Source organism: Echiichthys vipera (assembly GCF_963691815.1).
Source record: "Echiichthys vipera genome assembly, chromosome: 3".
Lineage (NCBI taxonomy): Eukaryota > Metazoa > Chordata > Actinopteri > Perciformes > Trachinidae > Echiichthys > Echiichthys vipera.
In genome coordinates this window covers 18,449,625-18,469,047 of record NC_139828.1, presented here as the reverse complement: position 1 = coordinate 18,469,047, position 19,423 = coordinate 18,449,625, and the positions used below count along the sequence as shown (strand labels likewise).

At 40.6% G+C, this 19,423-nt stretch overlaps 1 protein-coding gene across 7 annotated transcripts in view; it reads left to right on the top strand.

The window, feature by feature from the left end:
• The window catches only part of ptprsa (protein tyrosine phosphatase receptor type Sa), a 239,391-nt gene that overhangs the window by 180,153 nt on the left and 39,815 nt on the right, over positions 1–19,423 (top strand). For 5 of the 7 annotated variants that reach the window (XM_083940543.1, XM_083940548.1, XM_083940544.1 and 2 more), the window contains 5 exons: positions 64–208; positions 7,262–7,582; positions 9,246–9,439; positions 11,272–11,298; positions 12,445–12,562. In XM_083940543.1, coding sequence (XP_083796669.1) covers positions 64–208; positions 7,262–7,582; positions 9,246–9,439; positions 11,272–11,298; positions 12,445–12,562 — 805 coding nt within the window. The remainder of the gene's footprint in view (positions 1–63; positions 209–7,261; positions 7,583–9,245; positions 9,440–11,271; positions 11,299–12,444; positions 12,563–19,423) is intronic. The other 2 variants (XM_083940546.1, XM_083940545.1) reach the window with 1 other exon arrangement.

The following is a 19,423-nucleotide window of genomic DNA, read 5'->3' as shown; positions in this document are numbered from 1 at the left end:
TTAAATTCCTGTGCAACTGTTTTTTATATCGAGCTTGTCAATAACATCACTCTCCATCAATAGATGAAGAAAACATTTGGACCCAAATCTTCATATGTTGTGGAAAATCTTCGCCCAAACACAGAGTACCGCTTCTCCCTGGCAGCCATCTCTAACAAAGGCATTGGAGCCTTCACCAATGACATATCTCAGAAGACCTTGCAAGCCAGTATGTAGCCTTTTATTCAGTCTTCTCTTCTGTTCTTTGTCAGTTAGCTAACAAAGGGATTTCTACCCCCCAGTACAGCAGTTAAAAGATTTTATGGCTTCACGAAAGTGAATTCTAATGAGGTTATGTGGTTTTTTTCCCTTTTACTGGAACTTGTTACATTTATTTTCTCAGATGTCAACTGCATCGTCAGCTTTGAACTATGACTGTGTTTTTCTAAGACATATTCAGGGTTCAAAGTAGATTCAGTAATTAATTACATAACAAACTGACTTAACTAATGTGTTTTTGAATTCTTGCTAACTTTTTTTTTCATCTGATTCTGATTTTATTAATCTCAATGTGACAATATGACTACAGTCTTTTCTACTAAGTGCTACTCACAAAACGAACGATTTGTTTTGTGGAGAGTTAAGGTTGAAATAAGTTACAAAGTGCTGAAGTCGCCTTTTTAGTGTTTTACAACCATATCATTTTAGAATTGACTTATTTTGTAATGTGGCTCTGGTGTCAAATATGCATGAGTGAACGCAACACTTTCAAACAAAGCAGGTCCACGCGGACTGACAATTGCAGCAGTTTTTTTATTTCCCCTTTCACTTATGTTCATATTGTTCATGCTTTTCCTTTGTCAGCAGCAAGTGCACTTTCTCTTCATGTGACAGAGACACAAAAAATGTCAGCTCTCCTCTAAGGTCGCCAAGGCTCTCATATGAACTGTATTCTGATGGCAGGGGTGGGGGGTCTTAGTTTAGTCCTCAAAGAAAAAAGTAGTCACATGCCCACTGCCTGGATTTATTCCAGTATATCAGTTCTGCACTGATTATTTTATTTTACAGATGACAGGAACAAAACTCAAGTATTTAAACAATCCAGCTAAAAATAACAGGAGTGATATTATAATAATATTATAACTCACAGCAGTGCAAGATATGCACAGCTTATCCAATCAAATATCCAATAGTAGCTAAGGAACTGTTAGGATGACAGGGTATGAAATCATGTCTTCTGGGTTTACACAGTACACACAGATTGAAAATGATGTTGTATATTGACATGTAATACATCAGTGGTAAAAGACCATTCAAGATTCAAGATTCAAGAAGCTTTATTTATCCCGAGGGAAATTATTGAAAATGAAACCATGAAACTGACCATGAAAATGTAGCTAGATTTAGCGGATTAAGGGCCATTCTGATCTAGTCATTGTGGATCCTGCTGATAAACAATACAGAAAGTCACAGAGAAAGACGCATCTAAACATTCATTCACATATAAGAGTGGCTACCTTTATTGTCAATGTCAAAACTGGCACAGGATCTTTAATGGTACATAAGAGAGCCATGGCGGTGGGAGTAGACCTCTTTTAACACATTTTCTGTTTCTACTAGTGCAACTTGTTGGATGTACCCCCCACATCTGGGCTGTGGGGGTTTTGGAACAACCACTTCACAGTTCTTTTTGGTACTGCTGGGCAGCAGAGCTTCACAGGGTCACTGAGGAGCGCTCCAGTTGCATGCAACATTCACTCCTGCCCACCGGGGGTGCTCTTGAGAACCTATCACTGCACCGTCGATTTTTGATCGGTCCAGGCATGAAAATACTTTATGTCCATTCAACCCCATTTCTGTCTTGGCGTCTCTCAAGTGTCTGTGCTCATCTTCACCTGTTGATGTGTGTTTTGTGATTTCCTTACCGCTGTTTTTTGCATTTGTTCTTGACCGGTAACCCACAAACTGATTGGATTGGATACACTCCTCTCTTCCTCCTACATCACCCTTTTACAGCTGTGTTTCTCTCTCTGCCACTTGTTCCCCTTTGCAATGGAACAAAAGCAATCCTTGGAATGGCTTGACATCTTCTTTCTCACTTTGTGTCCTCTTCTTTTTATGTTGATTGTTTTGAAAAAGAAGTTTTGAGTTAGATCTTTTATTTATTTATTTTACATTTTTATTACTTTCTGGGTTGTCCAAAAGAATATTGGTTTGACATCACTTCAAACAGTAGCTTGCTGCTATTTTCATCTTTCTGTTGGGTTCTTGCATGAACCCAAGTCCACTACAGCCACAAGCAACCACAGTGCAGCAGGCAGAGCAGCACACAGACAGCACTGACATACCCTTGCCTTTTGAGCAAATACAGGGAGAATAAGTCTAACTGATGGCTTTTCTTAAGTCTCTGCTCGAGACAAGGGGCTCTTTTTTCCAACTGCCTTCATACAATTAGACTGGATAGAAAGGATAACTGTTTGTTGATAATTGTAACTGCCTGCCCACTACTGAAAAGTGATGCTACTGTCCTGGAAATAAGTGCCAATTTATGCTTGGAGTAATAATCAATTTAATTAATATTGTGTCCCACATAAGTGCTCCTTTCCATGACATGAATAGCAAATACTCTTTGGTCGTCATTTTAAGGTTAACAGCCATTCTCAGCCAATATGTTGATTTAATGCTTTTATCAAGAGTCCCTGCTCAAGAAAATGTGAGATACATCCATTGGTTTCTCACTGCTGAGGTCAGAAAAGTCACAGACTAAGTCAGAAAAAGCAAAAGATTTCCCATATCAACACAATAAATAAACTTGATCTTTTGGATCCTTTGAGGTAAGTGATTGTGTGGTTTAGGGATTCAGTCTGCCGTAACCTTATGCAAAGACTTTCACGTATAGATTTATTTAAGCAATATATTTTGTAAATTAGTTTTTGAAACACCAACAGAGACTATGAAGCGAACACACTTACACACACATGCACTAAGAAATGCTTCCCATACACTACAGTAAAATAATCTTGCATCCTACAAAACACTATAAAGAGCCAGCCTTATTTACTAGTTTCTTGACTTAAGCTTGACTGAAGCTCAATTTCATGTTAAAGTTCACAAAATACACTGCATTAAAAAAAAAAACGTGCCTATGCCAGTTGGATTATTTTACACAAAACACCTTACAGAGCAATGACTACATGTCATTTTAATATCGTTTCATTGACTTTTGTAATTGTTATTGCCATATTCTACTCACAGCACTACAGAACTGTTTCAACCTGGATTTGAACCCAGTACATTGTCTGGCAGACTGAAACCTTTTTCCACTAAGTTAAAAAAAAGACTGTCAACATGATTTCCCTGTTTGCTTTATGGTCCATCTTCTGTGGTACAAAATGTTCACAAATTGTTGAAGTTTGTGCTCAGTCCGAGCAGCATTACCAGAGGCTATTGTCATGGGGACTACTCTGTCAAGCACTTGTGAAAAGTCACTGCAAAAACTAATAAATCTCATGGATCTCAGTCCTTATTTGCTCCATTGTGAGTGATGCTGAAATAACTCCTCAAATTAAAGAACAACACAATCTTTTAACTTTTCTTGGTCAGTATTGCTATTAGCAGGCTAAAATAAGTTCACAAGATGTCACTGGCAGCAGTAACCCTCATTCAGAAGCAAGGCCTCTTGGGGTAGGCTGCAATAGTCAGACCAGGTCGAGAGACCATTTTGTGAGACCATTCAGACGTGGCCGGTGTGGGTCCACAACCCGAGAGCTGGGAGGGCTTCTGCTATTCTTTTAGCTGTTACCTAGTTGCAAGCCATGCTAACGGGATCGGGGATGGACCCTGAGTGGGTGTTAGGGGACTGCACGGCCCCAGCATAACAGATAAGAATCCCATTTCATAGCGTCAGAATTAATTTCATGCTTTGCGATGAGCTATGAGCCAGGCCCCTGGATTGTCAGGCTTTGTTACACATTTAGATTATACCTAGAACCTGCCAGTAGCCAGTCAAGTGCTATCTCTCAAATTAAAGTGGCAGATTCTAAATCCTTTGTATTTAGCCAAACAAGCAGTTTAGCTCCCCCTCCCCACTTACTGTAATTGCAGGAGGTTTTTAGATATATTGGAATATCTGTGTGACCCACAGCACAGCCATTTGGCATCTGGGGGGATTAATTCCATAATGATTTACAAATATGAACATCCTGTCATTCAAGGCTTCTAATGAAAAAACAATTCAAATGCAGACATGTGCTTATACTCTGATTGTAAAAGCATTGGCAATCTGTGCCATTTTAAGGGTTGACAGCATACATTAAGTAATGGCCTATTTAGCTAAACTGTTAGCAATGTGTGTAATTTATATCCACTTAGGATGTTGCACTTTTAATCTGAAGGAAGTCATAATGATTAGGTATGCCAGCAGTACTTGACATTACACACTTTATGCCCAGAGCTCTTAGTTATATCGCAAAAGACTAAAAAGTCAAAGAGCGGGATATGAATGCAGACATGACTAATTATTTGTCAAATACCATTTAGGAAACTCTTTCAGGGAAGATTCAAAAGAACCTCAAGTGAAGCATTATCTGAGTTTCTTCTTTTGTGGTTGTATAGTTCTTCTTTCCATAATCCTACCAGTGGCCTTCATGGGGTATGCACTTTATTAAAGCTGCGCTTCAGCCAGTCTTAAACGGTTATCAGGCATGAGGATGCCTGTGCACTGTGATAGCCTGGCCCCTGTCAGATTCACAGCCTTTTCCGCAGCACAAAGATTGAGAACTGAGCAATCATTCTTGACGTGGGGAGTTTGCAAATACAATACGAGCGAAGGAAAGAAGCTGAAAGGCTCAATATCCAGTAAGACCGTAAGTATATAAGCCCATTGGACACAGAGAAGGGTTGGGGAACTGTGGCTGAGGTCCTGCCCTGTTTGTTGTTTGTTGGAACATTCAGTCTTCCCTGGGAGGAGGACTATCTCATAGTCAGAACCCCTGTTTATTTTAGTTGGGTTTTTTTAAGCTGTTCTACCCAAAGTGACACTGCAGTCAGAACATTATCGTTAAACTTTTATGAATTCAGAAATACAAGCTCTCTGTCCTGTTGCCTCCATTCTTGTGTCTTGGCACTCTCAAAGAGGCAGTAAGCTTTACAAAGATCCATAGGCACAGGGCTATGAAATGGGATTTATTTGAACACATTTTTAACTTGGATACTTGTCTGTGTAGCCCACACGGCCAACTGCAGAAAAACAGAATATCTTGGGAGTGAGTTTACCCCCCTATGGCTTCCCTTCTCACAGTCTTGTGGACCCTCCGGCCCAAAGACACATGTGTATTAAACAGCCCTGGCTACAGCATTACGGCAACTCTCTCCCTCCCAATAACCACAAAATGACTCCAAAATGAACTCCCAACGAGTTAAAAAAAAAAAAAAAGGGTGTTATTTACTAATTTTGAAAGCGGGTATCAATGTCAACATTTATGGCATGCTTTCTGAGAGGGAAAGTGTTGCAGATCACTGACTACAGAGTAAGCGCTCTGTAGTCAGGTGCTGGTGGTAAGAAAGTCTTAAAATTTAGTATTTGTGGGAGTCAGGTACGTATGATGCAAACAATGCTTGTGATTTCTTTTTGTTTGTTTGTTGTTTTTAAAAAAGTTAAATGTTCAATGTGCAAATGTTTACATTTACTTTATGTTTAGGCATAACGTAAATGTTTATGCTGAGTATTTTGTTTATTTTATTTCGTGTTTTTTTCATGAGTTGTCATTTTGAACCTTAACTGTTGTTGTGGTTCTTTCTTTCGAGTCACCGGGGTTACAGAGAAATTCATTTCCCAGTACCCTCCTTCAGTTCATAATTTATTTCTTCAGCCTTTGTTTTGGAATGAGAACATGCTGCTTGTTTCCCTGGGTTTCATTTGTGTTCTTTTCCTAAGTTGCTCTGTGTGGAATGCCTTTTTTTCCTGATGGTATTTCATTTTGTTTTCTATTTTTGTGTTTGTTTGTTTTTTACCTTACATAACAGGCAAAAAAAAATTGAATAATGAACTGGGTTTGTCACACCAAGATGGAGGCAATATATCTCACACAAAACCAGGGGGAAAGAGGAAACCTGACTTGGATAGAAATAATTTCATACATGTCCTTTTATCCGTATAAAACCAAACTGGATGAGGAGTGAAACGTTTTATCGCTCCCTGCACAGCACACTCTCTGGACTAGCACAAGCTGTGTAAAAGCTTGGCACAGCTTAGAAGCAAGAGGCATTGAATTTGATTTAGAAAGTTCACAGATGTGTAGGTTTTAATATGTTTTCGAAGAACACTTCATACACAAATAACAGCCACCGTATTGGAAAGCTTTTATACTGTTACAAATTAAAAAGGATAGATGTGTAGTCTCCCTGCTAGCTTATACTTTGGATTTGAAAAATGACAAACATCTTTCAATGGATTGTTTAACCAAGCTCATTCAAGGTAAATGGACATGACAGTGGCTGCCAGAACTCTTTATCAATTGGACTAACGATGCTAAACACTTTTTGAATAAACAGTATTTATGAACATGACAGTATTTCATTAACCATCATGTTGATATCTGAGTTGCTGGTTTCAATAATTGTAGAGACCCTGTGGGGTAAAATTAGGAATTTTTTAGTGTTTACAGCTTACCAGGTTGCTAGTTTGAAGTCTTTAAGGACTAAAGCTTCAGCTCAGTGCCCCAAAATAAGATGTACAATGAATATGTTCACCCTGCACATGTGCCAGTGCATCGCAAAATTTTCTGAATATTAAATACAGGCTTTAGAAAAGCTTAAGAAGGTGTATTTTAATACACCTCCTGTATTATAATTAATTGCAGAACAAACAAATGGGCTCTATAATTATGGCTGGAGACCCTCAAATGTTAGTGTTGCAATAGGAGGACACAATTTTGTTGTACATCCAACTCATTGTTCTTGAAAAAGTCAGACTCTAGCAGAAATTCAACACGACAAAGTTTTTGATGCATCTTAACGCAAACAAAAACTCATTATTACAAGCTTGTGCCATTGTCCATTTATGCCTTATATGTTGACATTTGCTTGACGATTATATTTTTACTTTAAACATATTTTGCCTCCGTCTTTGTTTTGCAATTTTTGGTTTGTATTGCTCTTATTGTTTTGTTTTTTTATCCTTTTATCATTTTCTTTATCTCTCCCATGTTTTTATTTTTTTGTTTTTCAACCCTACCTTTCCCGTCCTCGACCCCCTTCCTTCCTGTCCTTTCCACCTCACCAGAGCCCTCAGCCCCCCCTCAAGACATTAAGTGCAGCAGCACCAGCTCCACCACCCTGCTGGTAAGTTGGCGCCCCCCGCCTTTGAAGAGTCAGAACGGTGTCCTGGCGGGTTATAGGGTGCGCTACGAGGTGGTGGGCCCGTCAGAAGGCGGCAGTGACGACGGGGAGCCCACAGAGGAGCCCACAGTCCCTGCCACTGAAGAGCAGGTGCTTCTGCAGCGATTGGAGAAGTGGACCCAGTACCGCATCACTGTGTCCGCCTTCACTGCGATTGGGCCAGGCCCTGAGAGCGAGCCTCTGATCTGCCGCACAGACGAAGATGGTAAATGAATCTCTTATGTGTAGAGGCTAAACTTAATGTAGAAATTAAGGGATTGTTTGTTAGATTGGAAGTATATAACTTTTGTCTTGGCATAATTGTTTTCAGAAGAATGTCGACATCTTTGTCCACAAGAAACAAGACCACATACAGCTGTTTCAACCAGTGGAAAGGAAAACACTTAGAAGAGATAACAAACTTGGGAATTCAAGTGTTTTGTTATTAAAACATAACTAACCAAATGTAATTCATAATAGCTGCCACATCCCATATCCTGCCTCTATCTGTAGGCTTTTAACTGTATCCCATTGCTCAGCTGAGAGTCATAAGTATTTTATGAGTGCTGTACACTACAAGGCCATATCACTCTGTGTATTTGCGGTGGCAACAGAGTGTTGGAGTTTAAACCAGCAGCTGTTTTTCCACTTAGGTTGCAACTCAAATCTCCTTACTTGAAAGTGCAGTTGTAGTCGGATGCAGAAAATGTTAAAAATAGATTATGAAACAAATAAATTGATTTTTTTGGTTCTAAATACAGCTGGTTATTTGATACACTTCCCTGTACAAGTGCAACCACTGCGTACCATTTAGGCACAGAAAATATAGCTAGTGTTTGGAAAAGACAGAAAAGCCGATATGCTTGTCAAAATAATCTCAACTCTAAAATAGCAAAGAAAATAAACATCATACAGAAAATAAATGACAAAGGAGAAAGGCAGTTTAACAATAAAATGCATTAACTGAAAAGCAAAGTTGTTGGACATGTCACAGCACATCTGAATCATTGACGGATGGCTTTTTTTTTTTCATTTTATTCTCCACAATCCATTTCACATCCATTACCACAGCATTCTGAGCATTTATCTGACATGGATGTACAACTAGTCGAGGGCAACGGTAGAGACATGCTTTCACATCATGCCTGTTTTTAAAAGACACCAGTAACAGGAATTACAAGAGTGAAAGCCACAGCGCACTGACAATAGCTATAAAAAATTTCCTGGTGTCATTACAATAATAACATGTGACAGAGAAGTGCCAGGTAAAGAAATAAGAGTCACGGCTAAAAGGCAGAAAGATTTTGGTAATAAACAAGATTGGTGCATGATCCTGGGGAAGATGGGGGGAAAATGGGGTTGTGATTTAGGGGAGAGGAAGGGGACTTGAAGTGTTTGTGGACGAGCAAATGGAAGCAGTTTGAGTGGAGGAGTTCCATTAATGGCACATCCATCTCAGAAAGGGCCAGTCTGTGGCACACCAAAAGGCCTGGAAGCAAGGCCTTCCATAAAGGGCCTGTCATTATGACTGAGAGTTTCCCACTGATGGCAGACAGACACAGAAGACACACATTGTAAAGGAGGTGGAGACAGGAGAGACTGTTGGTGGTATGATACTGTGGGAAGACTAACGCTGGAGTGTGTTTGCTCTTTTATTACCATTCTTGCCAGTTGTTGTATGTTTCACGTCAGGGACCTATTAATGTCATGACACAGTTTCATGTGCCTCTCATCCTGCATTGCTCTTATAAATAGCGTGAAGGATGTGGAGCAATTTCACTCCTTACTCTATGTTTATTGCACTATTTTTTTCACATTCCCACTTATATCTAATCCCGCAATAAATATAACTGAATTTTTCTGACATGTGTTTATTTTGTTACTCATAGTCCCTGGGGCTCCTCCAAGGCGAGTGGAGGTGGAGGTCCTCAACTCCACAGCACTAAAGGTGATGTGGCGCTCCCTGACACCCGGCAAGCAGCACGGTCAGATCCGTGGCTACCAGGTTCACTATGTACGAGTAGAAAATGGCGAGTCGCGGGGCCTGCCCCTCATCAAGGATGTCATGCTGGCCGATGCCCAGGTATGACCATTCCTTAGAACAAGTCAGTTATGTCACACAATATGAAATTTCACTTGCTTGCACTATGCTTATAACATGCATCAATGTTAGATTTTGCTCACATTAAATTGCACATATGTCCAGGTCTGCCTCTGAGTTGGTTTCTCAATCATGACACAAAGAGACACCAATCAAACAGATTCAATCAACCCAGTTATACTGACACAGTGATTAAAACCCCAGTGGACATTTCAAAGGAACTTTGCCCAACTTTTTTTTCCTCACACAGACTGCAAATTGCGTACTTCATCCTAACTGCTGTGGCTTTGCAAATATTGCTAGAGTCTGGGAAGCGATATGGGTGCTATTCCCTTTTGGATTTCATTTCATATTGCTGTAATATTCTTTTCCCCTCAGCCCACAACAAGAACTGTAATCAAAGCTTCACTCATCTTGTCCTCCCTCTTCAGCCTCCATGGCTTTTATTAGGAATGCCTAGACCCTGCTTTATGGCAGTGATCTGATTGTGTGCTTGTATCAGACGCACACAGTAAAAGAAAATGCTGATTACAGTATTCTGTGCCTGGGGGGTGGGGGTAAAATTGGCATGAAAACATTTCACCAAAAAATCAGCCTCCACTGACAGCACGAATTGTAATGGAGCCCCGTATAATGGCCTTTTTTCTTTTTACAAAACTTGTTTGAGGAATCCTGCCAAAATGAGAATTTTGTGCGCGGTAGCAATCATCCAAATGCAAATTGCAGCCTTAAAGCAATAGGGTAAACAACACAAAAAAAGAATAGTTGTATGCAATTCTACATACAGTAGTCTGGGGATGTATGAATCATAAACTACTTTTTTCCATGTGAATGATGGGTCCATTCAGGCCAAATGCCACCAGCATCACATTGACATTTTTTGATATTTAGCTGACCATGGATCCAAGAATAGAATAAGCTTAAATAACTAAAATTATAAGATAGAACCAATGCACACACCCTGCAGACAATAAGGAATGGCTTACACAAGTATCTTTTTAGTTGCATATTTGTGTTAGAATATTAAACATTTGCATCTTTAAAGCTAGATCTTAAAGGAATAGTTCAGATTTTTGGAATTGGGGTTTTATGAGGAACTTATCCATAATCATTGTATTACCAACAGTGGTTGGTGATGGGCATGCCCACAGTTTTAAGATCAGGTAGGAGTCCTGACACAAAGGCTAAACAATGTTGGTAAGGTAAAGCAGTGAAAATATTCTCACACTTACGGGCAATTTTTTAGAGTCATCAATTAACCTAACACCTGCATGTCTTTGGATTGTGGGAGGAAACCGGAGAACCCGGAGAAAACCCACGCTGACACGGGGAGAACATGCAAACTCCACACAGAAAGGCCCCAGCCGGGATGCAAACCTGGAACTTTCTCGCTGTGAGGCGACAGTGCTAACCACTACACAACCGTGTAGACCTCATACAACCCCACAAAAATATGAACTATACCTTTGATATCACAACTGGATGCCGCTATCCATGATTTATAGTAACTAGTTTACTGGGGTAGGTTATTGTTAGCTGCACAGTAACATGGTGAAACATCTCCAGGGCCCACAGACACATCTATACAACTCTCAGCCTTGTTTTCAGCTGCTCTTCATAACATAACCTTCAAACAGCTTCTCTCTCTCTCCTTACCTCACATAACCAATGACCTTTTTCTGATAGCAATCCTCTGCTCCCAAACCTCTAATGCCCCGTCTCTCACAATCCTATTTCTTCCCTTTCTTCCCTCTCTTCCTTTAAAAAAAATATTACTCTCTCTCCTTTGCTCTCCTCTTTGGCGGGGGGGTTAGTGGGAAACGGACGATACAGCTGAATATGTGAGTACGAAGTTTCGCCTGAGTGCTTTGTGTAGCCGAAAGGGTATGAACAGTGGGTATTGCATCAACCTGGTTGGATTCAGAGTCTACACAACCCCTCCAATCTTTATTTAATACGTTTGGATAACAAAGTGCCTCAGAGGTTTCACCTCAGCTGTCTGGCCAGCCAACTTCCACAATATCTCTGTACGCCGCTAAGGAAAAAAGGACAAACTTCTATTGCCAGCTAGCTTCTACAAAATGATGGCTGATGCAATATCCACTGCCCACTGTGCCTGGAATGCTAATGCTACTTGTGTCATGCTGTGTGTTGATACAGTATGTTTTGTCTTGTGCTCTGGTGGTGTGTTTTTTTTCTTTTTTGTGTGCGTGTTTAAACAGTATTTTTTTATTTTTCTATGTGATGCATTAGAGTCAATCACTTCTTTTGTATCTATTTTATTGAAAATATTGTGACAGTAGTTTAAATAACATCCATGTATGACCCTTGAAACCTATATGCAAAATCCTAGTCATATCTGTTCACAACTGGAGATCTTTTTTTTTAACAATTTGTACCCTTATACCCTTATTTTGAACCCAGATTTGAAACCCCTGTCCATCTGCATTACGTGAATACCATCTCAAGTACAAGAAAGTACTTATATCTCATTTACCTTTATTGACCTCTCCCATCTCTCTGCCAACCAGCCTGTTAAAAACCTCATTCTGCATTCGTTCAAACATGCTCCCCTGAAAGATTCATTAGAATTGATCGGAAGCCTCTCTTTGAAGAGGGCTCAAGGAAACTTAATGGCTGAGGTAAAAACTGTCAGTGAATGGGCAGGATGTATTCATCATGCATTTATCACAAAGTTAAGTTGTTGATTGGAATACTTTTTTTCCATTTACATACCTAATGTCCCTCCTCAACCTTGGCTACTCTGAAGTTTTACTTAATGGAATGGTCTCCCATTACACAGGAGGAAAACATTACATTTATTTTTATGCATGCCTCGTGAAAATTAATAAAGAGGACTAAGAGACGCCTCACATGAATTAACATTCTGCATTAGGCAGTTTGAGCTGCATGAAAGGGGGGTCAAGTCATCATTCAAGACACATTTTGACATTTTTCTGTTCCTGTCTATTCCCTTTCTCTTATAGGAAATGGTTATTGGAGGACTCAAGCCGGACACTACTTACTCCATCACGGTGGCAGCGTACACCACCAAGGGGGATGGAGCCCGGAGCAAACCCAAACTGGTGGTGACCAAAGGGGCAGGTCAGTACAAGGATAAATCTTTAATGATACATTTTTTTTGGTGCTGTGTTTTCTGAACCCCTGGTAATGCAGCAATAAAAGTAGCATAATCTTTTTCAGCCTGTTGTTAACTGGTACCTTGCTTAGGGGTTTTTAATCATTCTTACCCAGCTGTTACTGCTAGGCTACCGTTTCTGAATTTGATGAACAAAGTTGAATACCCATGAAATTTCAACCATGAAATTTCAAATAGTCATACCTATTGAGATCGCTAGACATAATTATCAAAGATAAAGCCGTTTTCACATGAGAACCCTGGACAATGTCAGGAAAATTACGTCGGGAGTTTCTCTTTCACACATGCAGCACACATCAGAAGATTCTCTGTATCAAATGCATTCGCACTTACTAGAAATACTCCACTTGGTTTAGGAAATGGGTGGCACCTGGGTAGAGAGTGAGGGAGGGAGGATGTGACGCAGAAAGTATCGCGCCAATGGAGCCGGTTCATAATTTGGTCCTAAACAACCGAGTCTCCTGCCATTCCTTGAATTTGAGGATTTCAGCATCAGCCCCTTACCAACAGAAGTTTACAAATCTCTTTGTCTCATCAGATAGACATTTTCATTGACATCTTGGTGTAAATCACCCTTCTTCGTGGGTGCAGATTCCAAGGGGGTATCACAGGGGACATGCCCCCCTCAGTATTTATAGCATGTGCATTTGTCCACACCAATAAAAGCATGGAAGTACCAGAGGACTTTTATTTTTCAAGATCTGCAATCTTAAACTTTGTACTAGGGAGCTGGGACGGTAACGTCTGTTGAATGCCCGTTCCCACTGATTTGAACAGTTGCGTTCTCACATACACTTGTGGTATGGTAACGGCTTGATGATTTTAGTTTTGCAGTGCATGTGTGAAAGGGGCTTATGTTTCATGTTAACACTTTTGCCTCATAAATTAAGTAATTGAGTTAAATATTTTTTAAGTACTGAATTTTTTTCAAGTACTGACATTTTTTCACCAAATTAACTTTCTGGGGTATACTATATCTGGATTCAAGGACAGTTCAGTCAGTTGAGTTGATGTTTGTTTTTACCAGGGCAGCATTTATCATTTGAATCATGTTCTGGAGAGATCAAGGAGGTAGTATGAGGTACATGGTAGATTTTCACAGACAGATTTTGACAGGTTGAAAACCTCTGTTGGGTGATTGGTTTGAGCTTTAAGGATAAAATACTAGAAGCTAATGTATACATACTACATAGCCTAGTCTTCTTCAGTTTTTTTTCCCCTCGTTACCACCAGTAGGCACACCCGTTTAACCAGACCACTCAAGCTTGTTTGGAAGCTAGCGGCTTAGTTACCATGAACATGATCTAAATCTGTGAGCCTGGCTGCCTGAGAGTGTGAAAGCCTCCCTCGAGAGATTTTTAAGGCGTCAAGCCAAGATAGGGGCGTCATTTTGTGTGAGCATCCGTGCCAGTCGTCTTTGGGAGGCTTCAGAGAGCCAGTATGTACACATCTGCATACATACGTATTTAGGCACACACACTCGTGAGCACATGCAATATATGCAGACCCATACTGAGGTACAATCATGAAATAAAACAAACCAATAGATAAACACAGGACTCATTCTGGTGCCTCAACGCACACACAAACATTTCCCAGATCCTGACAGGTATGTGTGTTACAGGTGTCAGGTAGTGCGACACTGCCAACGGGGTTTAAGTGAGTGCTGTCACTCTTCATCCTCCTGTCAGGCCAGGCTGACTGATATGCCAGTCTAGCGCACTCTGTCTGTCCCTCAGAGGAAAAGCCTCTCCTTTTTATTATTAAAGTGTAAAGAAATGGTTTATGCCAGGGGCCAAGATAAATGGAAAAGCGGAAGGGTGAGAGGTGGGGAGAAGATAAGCCCCAGAAGGCCTTTTGGAGGTGAAGTGGTTGTCCTTCTAGTTCTGAGGGATGTTGGGATCACCTACTGAATAGCAGGGCTCCTAGTCGTTATGGGATTTCTGAAATACCATGGAATTTCCTGAGGTCTCTACAAAGGCAGGGAACAAAGGCTTTTTGTGTGTGTGTGTTCTCAGTTGTGTTGTGGCTTATTTTTGGCAAGATGCCTACATCTTTTTACAAAGTCTCCATTTGAGGGGCGGCTCTTGAGTGGGTCGTCCTCCATTTGCGAGATCGGCGGTTCGATCCCCAGCTCCCCCGGTCTGCATGTCGAAGTGTCCTTGGGCAAGACACTGAACCCCCGAATTGCTCCCTGCGCTGCGCATGGGTGTGTAAATGATGGTATGTAGATGTCCACTGCTATCAGTGTGAATGTCTGTGTGAATGGGTGAATGTAGTGTGAAAGTGCCTTGAGTAGTCAGAAGACTAGAAAGGCGCTATATAAGTACAAGACCATTTACCATTTGTTTTTCTTCGTCCACCTTATTGGACAGCTTCAGAGCATCTCCGATTCTGAAAAACAGCAGGGACAAATGGCAGGAACATATGATTACAAAGAAGAGTAGACAGTATGCCAGTCAACAAGCCTGTTTCAGAACTTACTTGACTGTAAAAACAAGTAGAACCGTGCACCTATTTGTGAGTCATAGATACATTCAGTCTATCTCTGGAACTGTCTTTGTTTGCTGAATGAAAGCCAGTTTGAAAAGTGCCTTTTCATGATTCATACCTTCCATACTCTTGCTTTGAGGAACAAACATCACCAATATCAATGTGGGACAAAGTTTTAGAGTAGGCCAAAGGATTCTATTGAAAAAAAACATTGAAATGATGCCATCCCATCTGCACATCACAGACTTTTTCAATGTTGTGAAAGACGCAGTGATCAATAACCATCTTTTTTTATCTTCTTTTCTTGTTCAGGCTCAAGTGGAAGATATGCATTGTGCTCTATAAAAAAAAGTTTTCTAAAAAAAAAAACTAGGTATAACTAGCCAATCTCAAATCAAAATGGAACAGCATTTTACAAAAACACAACACTTTATAGATAGCCTACAGTTGGAAGTGGGTTACCTAGCACCACAATGAGAATATTTAAGCCAACAGCACAAAAAAGAAATGCTAAAGAAATGTCATATATGGGAGACTTGTGGTAAGTCAGAGAAGGATGCCTCAAGGGAATGGTGTTTGAGTGTGTAGATCCCTATATAAGGGAGGAAGGTTAATATATGGTAATCAAAGCTGCCTTTTGGCAACTACAAACGGCAGCAAAAGGTGGCGAAATGTTTTAAGATCCAAAAGTCATAAAAGGTAATGTTGATGAACCATTTCAGTTTTAAACAATACTGTACAGTTTATACAGTACTCTATTAATGTTGATAGAGCGCTAGTTTGGCAGCTAGCTAACATATACGTTTTGCTATATATGTTGTATTTGTGCTGTTTGTAATTATGTGTAGCCCATCCGTACATCCATCGTAAAGTGGTTTGTATTATTCACCCATATGACAAGTCAGAGTGGATACAGACTCAAATGAACTCAGTCACACTGTTGTTAGACAGGCATTGAATATATTAGTAGGGTATCCTGCCCTTAAAGCATCTCCTTCAAACTCCCATCCCCCAATCTCACATTATTTGTTTCTTGTATCCTGTGCAAGGATGCTTAGAAATGCATGTGTGCACGTTTAAAAGGTTGTGGATACTTATTTCAACGCTGACTGCAGACAGCTGACCTGACACATGCTATGATCCCTTCACTGCATGTTTAGTAACTTCCTGATTTCTATTTTTGTTTTGACTCCATGGCATTTCCTAACCTTCCAATTACTCCCCCTCCATGAACCCCTACCTCATTTATAAACGTCTTCAGTGAGCAGGCTAAATGAAAAACTGAGGGAAACGAAGAAGGGAGAGTGATGGCTTTGTCGTGACCTTTAAGGTTGAAAAAGATCTTTTACCCCCCACATATCTTTAAATATGTTAAGTCTCCTTAGGCAGGCTCCAGCCACAGTTTAATCAATGGGAGATCTGTCGTAGATGAGTGCAGCTCAAAGTAGAGGACCTTACATCTGGGGTGGCAAAAGATTTTTAAAAAAGTGTATTATGTGCATCATTCCATTTGCACACAAGAAATATGTAATATGTTTGTGTGTGTATATTTTGTGTGTACAAGAGAGGCATGAAATGAGAGGGAAACCTGATCACCCCTTTCTCAATCAGACTGAGAGAGTGTCAACAGCAGGCTGTTAATACTATGGCCTGATGGGAAACGTGCCGGGAGTCCCACAAGGACGGATTGAACCAGTCCCGACCCTGAAATGGACCTAGAGAGATTGAGGGGATGGGGGGGAGGGGGGGGGGGGTTATGAAATGGAATAGGGGATTGGGCAGTGTGCAAGGGGAAAAGTGGAGAGCTGAGGAAAGAATAAAGGAGTGTTAGGTGGGCGCACTGAGGAGAGGGCCAATCAAAGTGTCCAAGAACCCCAGAAAAATACACACATGCACACACACACACACACTCACACACACACTCATATCCCTATTGGGCCCTCTTTGCAGCAGATTGCTCCTTGTCCCCAATCACCTTTATCATCCCTCATTCACTCACTTTTTGCCCCCTCACCATGCCCTCGTTGTCTCTCTCTTTAGCACCACACATACACACACACTTAAATCCATACAACCCCACCTCCTCCCAACACCAATCTGCTGGCTCAGTACCCCTGAACCTTTTCCCCAGTGTGCTCTGGGCTACTGTTTTAAATGTACAAATAATACAATTCTCACAAAGGGCCACAAAGGTTGTAATTGATATATTTGGTAGCATGTTGAGGTAGAAGTGAAGCACAGAAATTTCACGTGGAAAACACACACATTCACAGGATCATTATCTCTGATTCCATTTCCTTGATCAGCAGTGAGCATGAAGGCAGAGCAGAGTGGGCTTCTAAATGACACCAAGCTCAGCTATAGTATGTAGCAAAGGAGTATTAGGAGCATTCGTCTCACCCAACACTCGGCGCCTCCGCCTTTCCATTACCGGCACAGGCTCAGCTGACTAGCCACCATCCACCCACCATCCCCCGTCTTCCTCTAGCCCTCAGAAAAAAAGACCATTAGCAAACGGAAATGAATAATACGAGCAGAGGGAGTGGACTGTGTAGAGTGGATTGCTTTGTGTGTGTGTGTGTGTGTGTGTGTGTGTGTGTGTGTGTGTGTGTGTGTGTGTGTGTGTGTGTGTGTGTGTGTGTGTGTGTGTGTGTGTGTGTGTGTGTGTGTGTGTGTGTGTGTGTGTGTGTGTGTGTGTGTGTGTGTGTGTGTGTTTTGGGGGATTCCACAACGTGCACATTAAGACTTGCATCTTGCCGCAGTAAATACTATATGTAGGCACATGTACACGTGCGCACACCAAGCACACACACATACACACACACACACGCAAACAATGCAACTATTCCACAGAGAGGGAGTATTTTTGCCTTAGACTAATGTTGGCTCCTTCAAATTACTTTAAGTCCATACTGGGCAAAAAGCCAAATAGCTCTGTATGCAGGTGAAATGGTGAGATACAATAGGAGCTGGAGCAGGCTTCAGACCAGGGCCTATATTATCACACACATGAACACATACACATGTGTGCTCAAATAGATGCTAAATTATAAATGCATGTATTGTAATGCTTAACAAACTTGGTATGGACAGTGATGAAAAAAAGTATCAACAATTGTGGTTGCTTAAGAAAACGATGCAGTGTATGTTGCACATTACACTAGAGTTAATAATTTGTATTCATCTGATTCAGCGTTTTTTAATTTATGCTGAGAAAGCTCCCTGCCACTGCCAGGACCAACCCATTTGCTGCCGACCCAGTTGGCAAGCTATTTAAATCAGAAATTAACAGAGGTAGCCAATCTCCTCGCCAATGGTCTCTCAATCTCTTGTAGAGGCATACAATTAAATGTACGGTCAATAAACTTAAAGTGTTGTATGACCTGCTTTAAATCATTCAACAGGTCAGTCCTATTATACAAAAATAGCCGTTATCTGTCCTGTCACTGCCTTGAATTTCTAAAAAAAAAAAATAAGGAGGGCTATAGATGAGTGAGTCGAGATAGAATCTATTTACAGAGATAGGGCTTAAGCACGAATCAGCCATGCTCATCTCTCACAAAGCATTGATGGCAACTGAGCACTGAAGGCTTCCCTTAACTGCTTCTGCCTCTATCACACTGATGGGGCCTTAAAAGGAGAGTTAAGATGAGACGTGTGTCATCCATAAGAGCAGCGAAACTGGGCCACACTGAAGAATGATGTCTAGACCCCAAGCGTAGATCATCCATTTTACAACAAGAGATGACTCCTACAGCTGAAAGAGGCACTTTTCCGCTGCTAATGCTTAAAGTTTTAGTGATGCTTACAGATTGTGGCTGAAGCTTATATGTATCATGAAATTGTAATGGGTATAGCAATTACTGAAGATCTTAGAGGATATTCCACGTCTCCGTGCACAACAACCTGACTCTTTAGGTTAGGGTATTATCTGATTCTGTAATATGTTAATTTTTTACATATGATTGTCATTGGTTAGCAATCCATGCCCACTCTTTTATTGTACCATACCGTATAATGGGACATATCTAATGCAGGTATTTGTTTGCAATGCTAAGTTATTGCTTCAGTAGTTTGCCATAGGTATCAATAGTTACATTATGTGGGTAAAGAGAATTGAAATGGAGCGCTTAAACTCAATGTACTTTAGCATTTCTGAACTTCCGTTATCAACACTTTTGAGCAATATTATGCTTGGTTGATGAGGAGGAATAAAGGTTGTATTTCATAATTTTTCAAACAAATAATCATTTAGAGATCAATGACTTATTTTTAATCTTGATAACATTCCTGATTATTGCCAAATGACCATA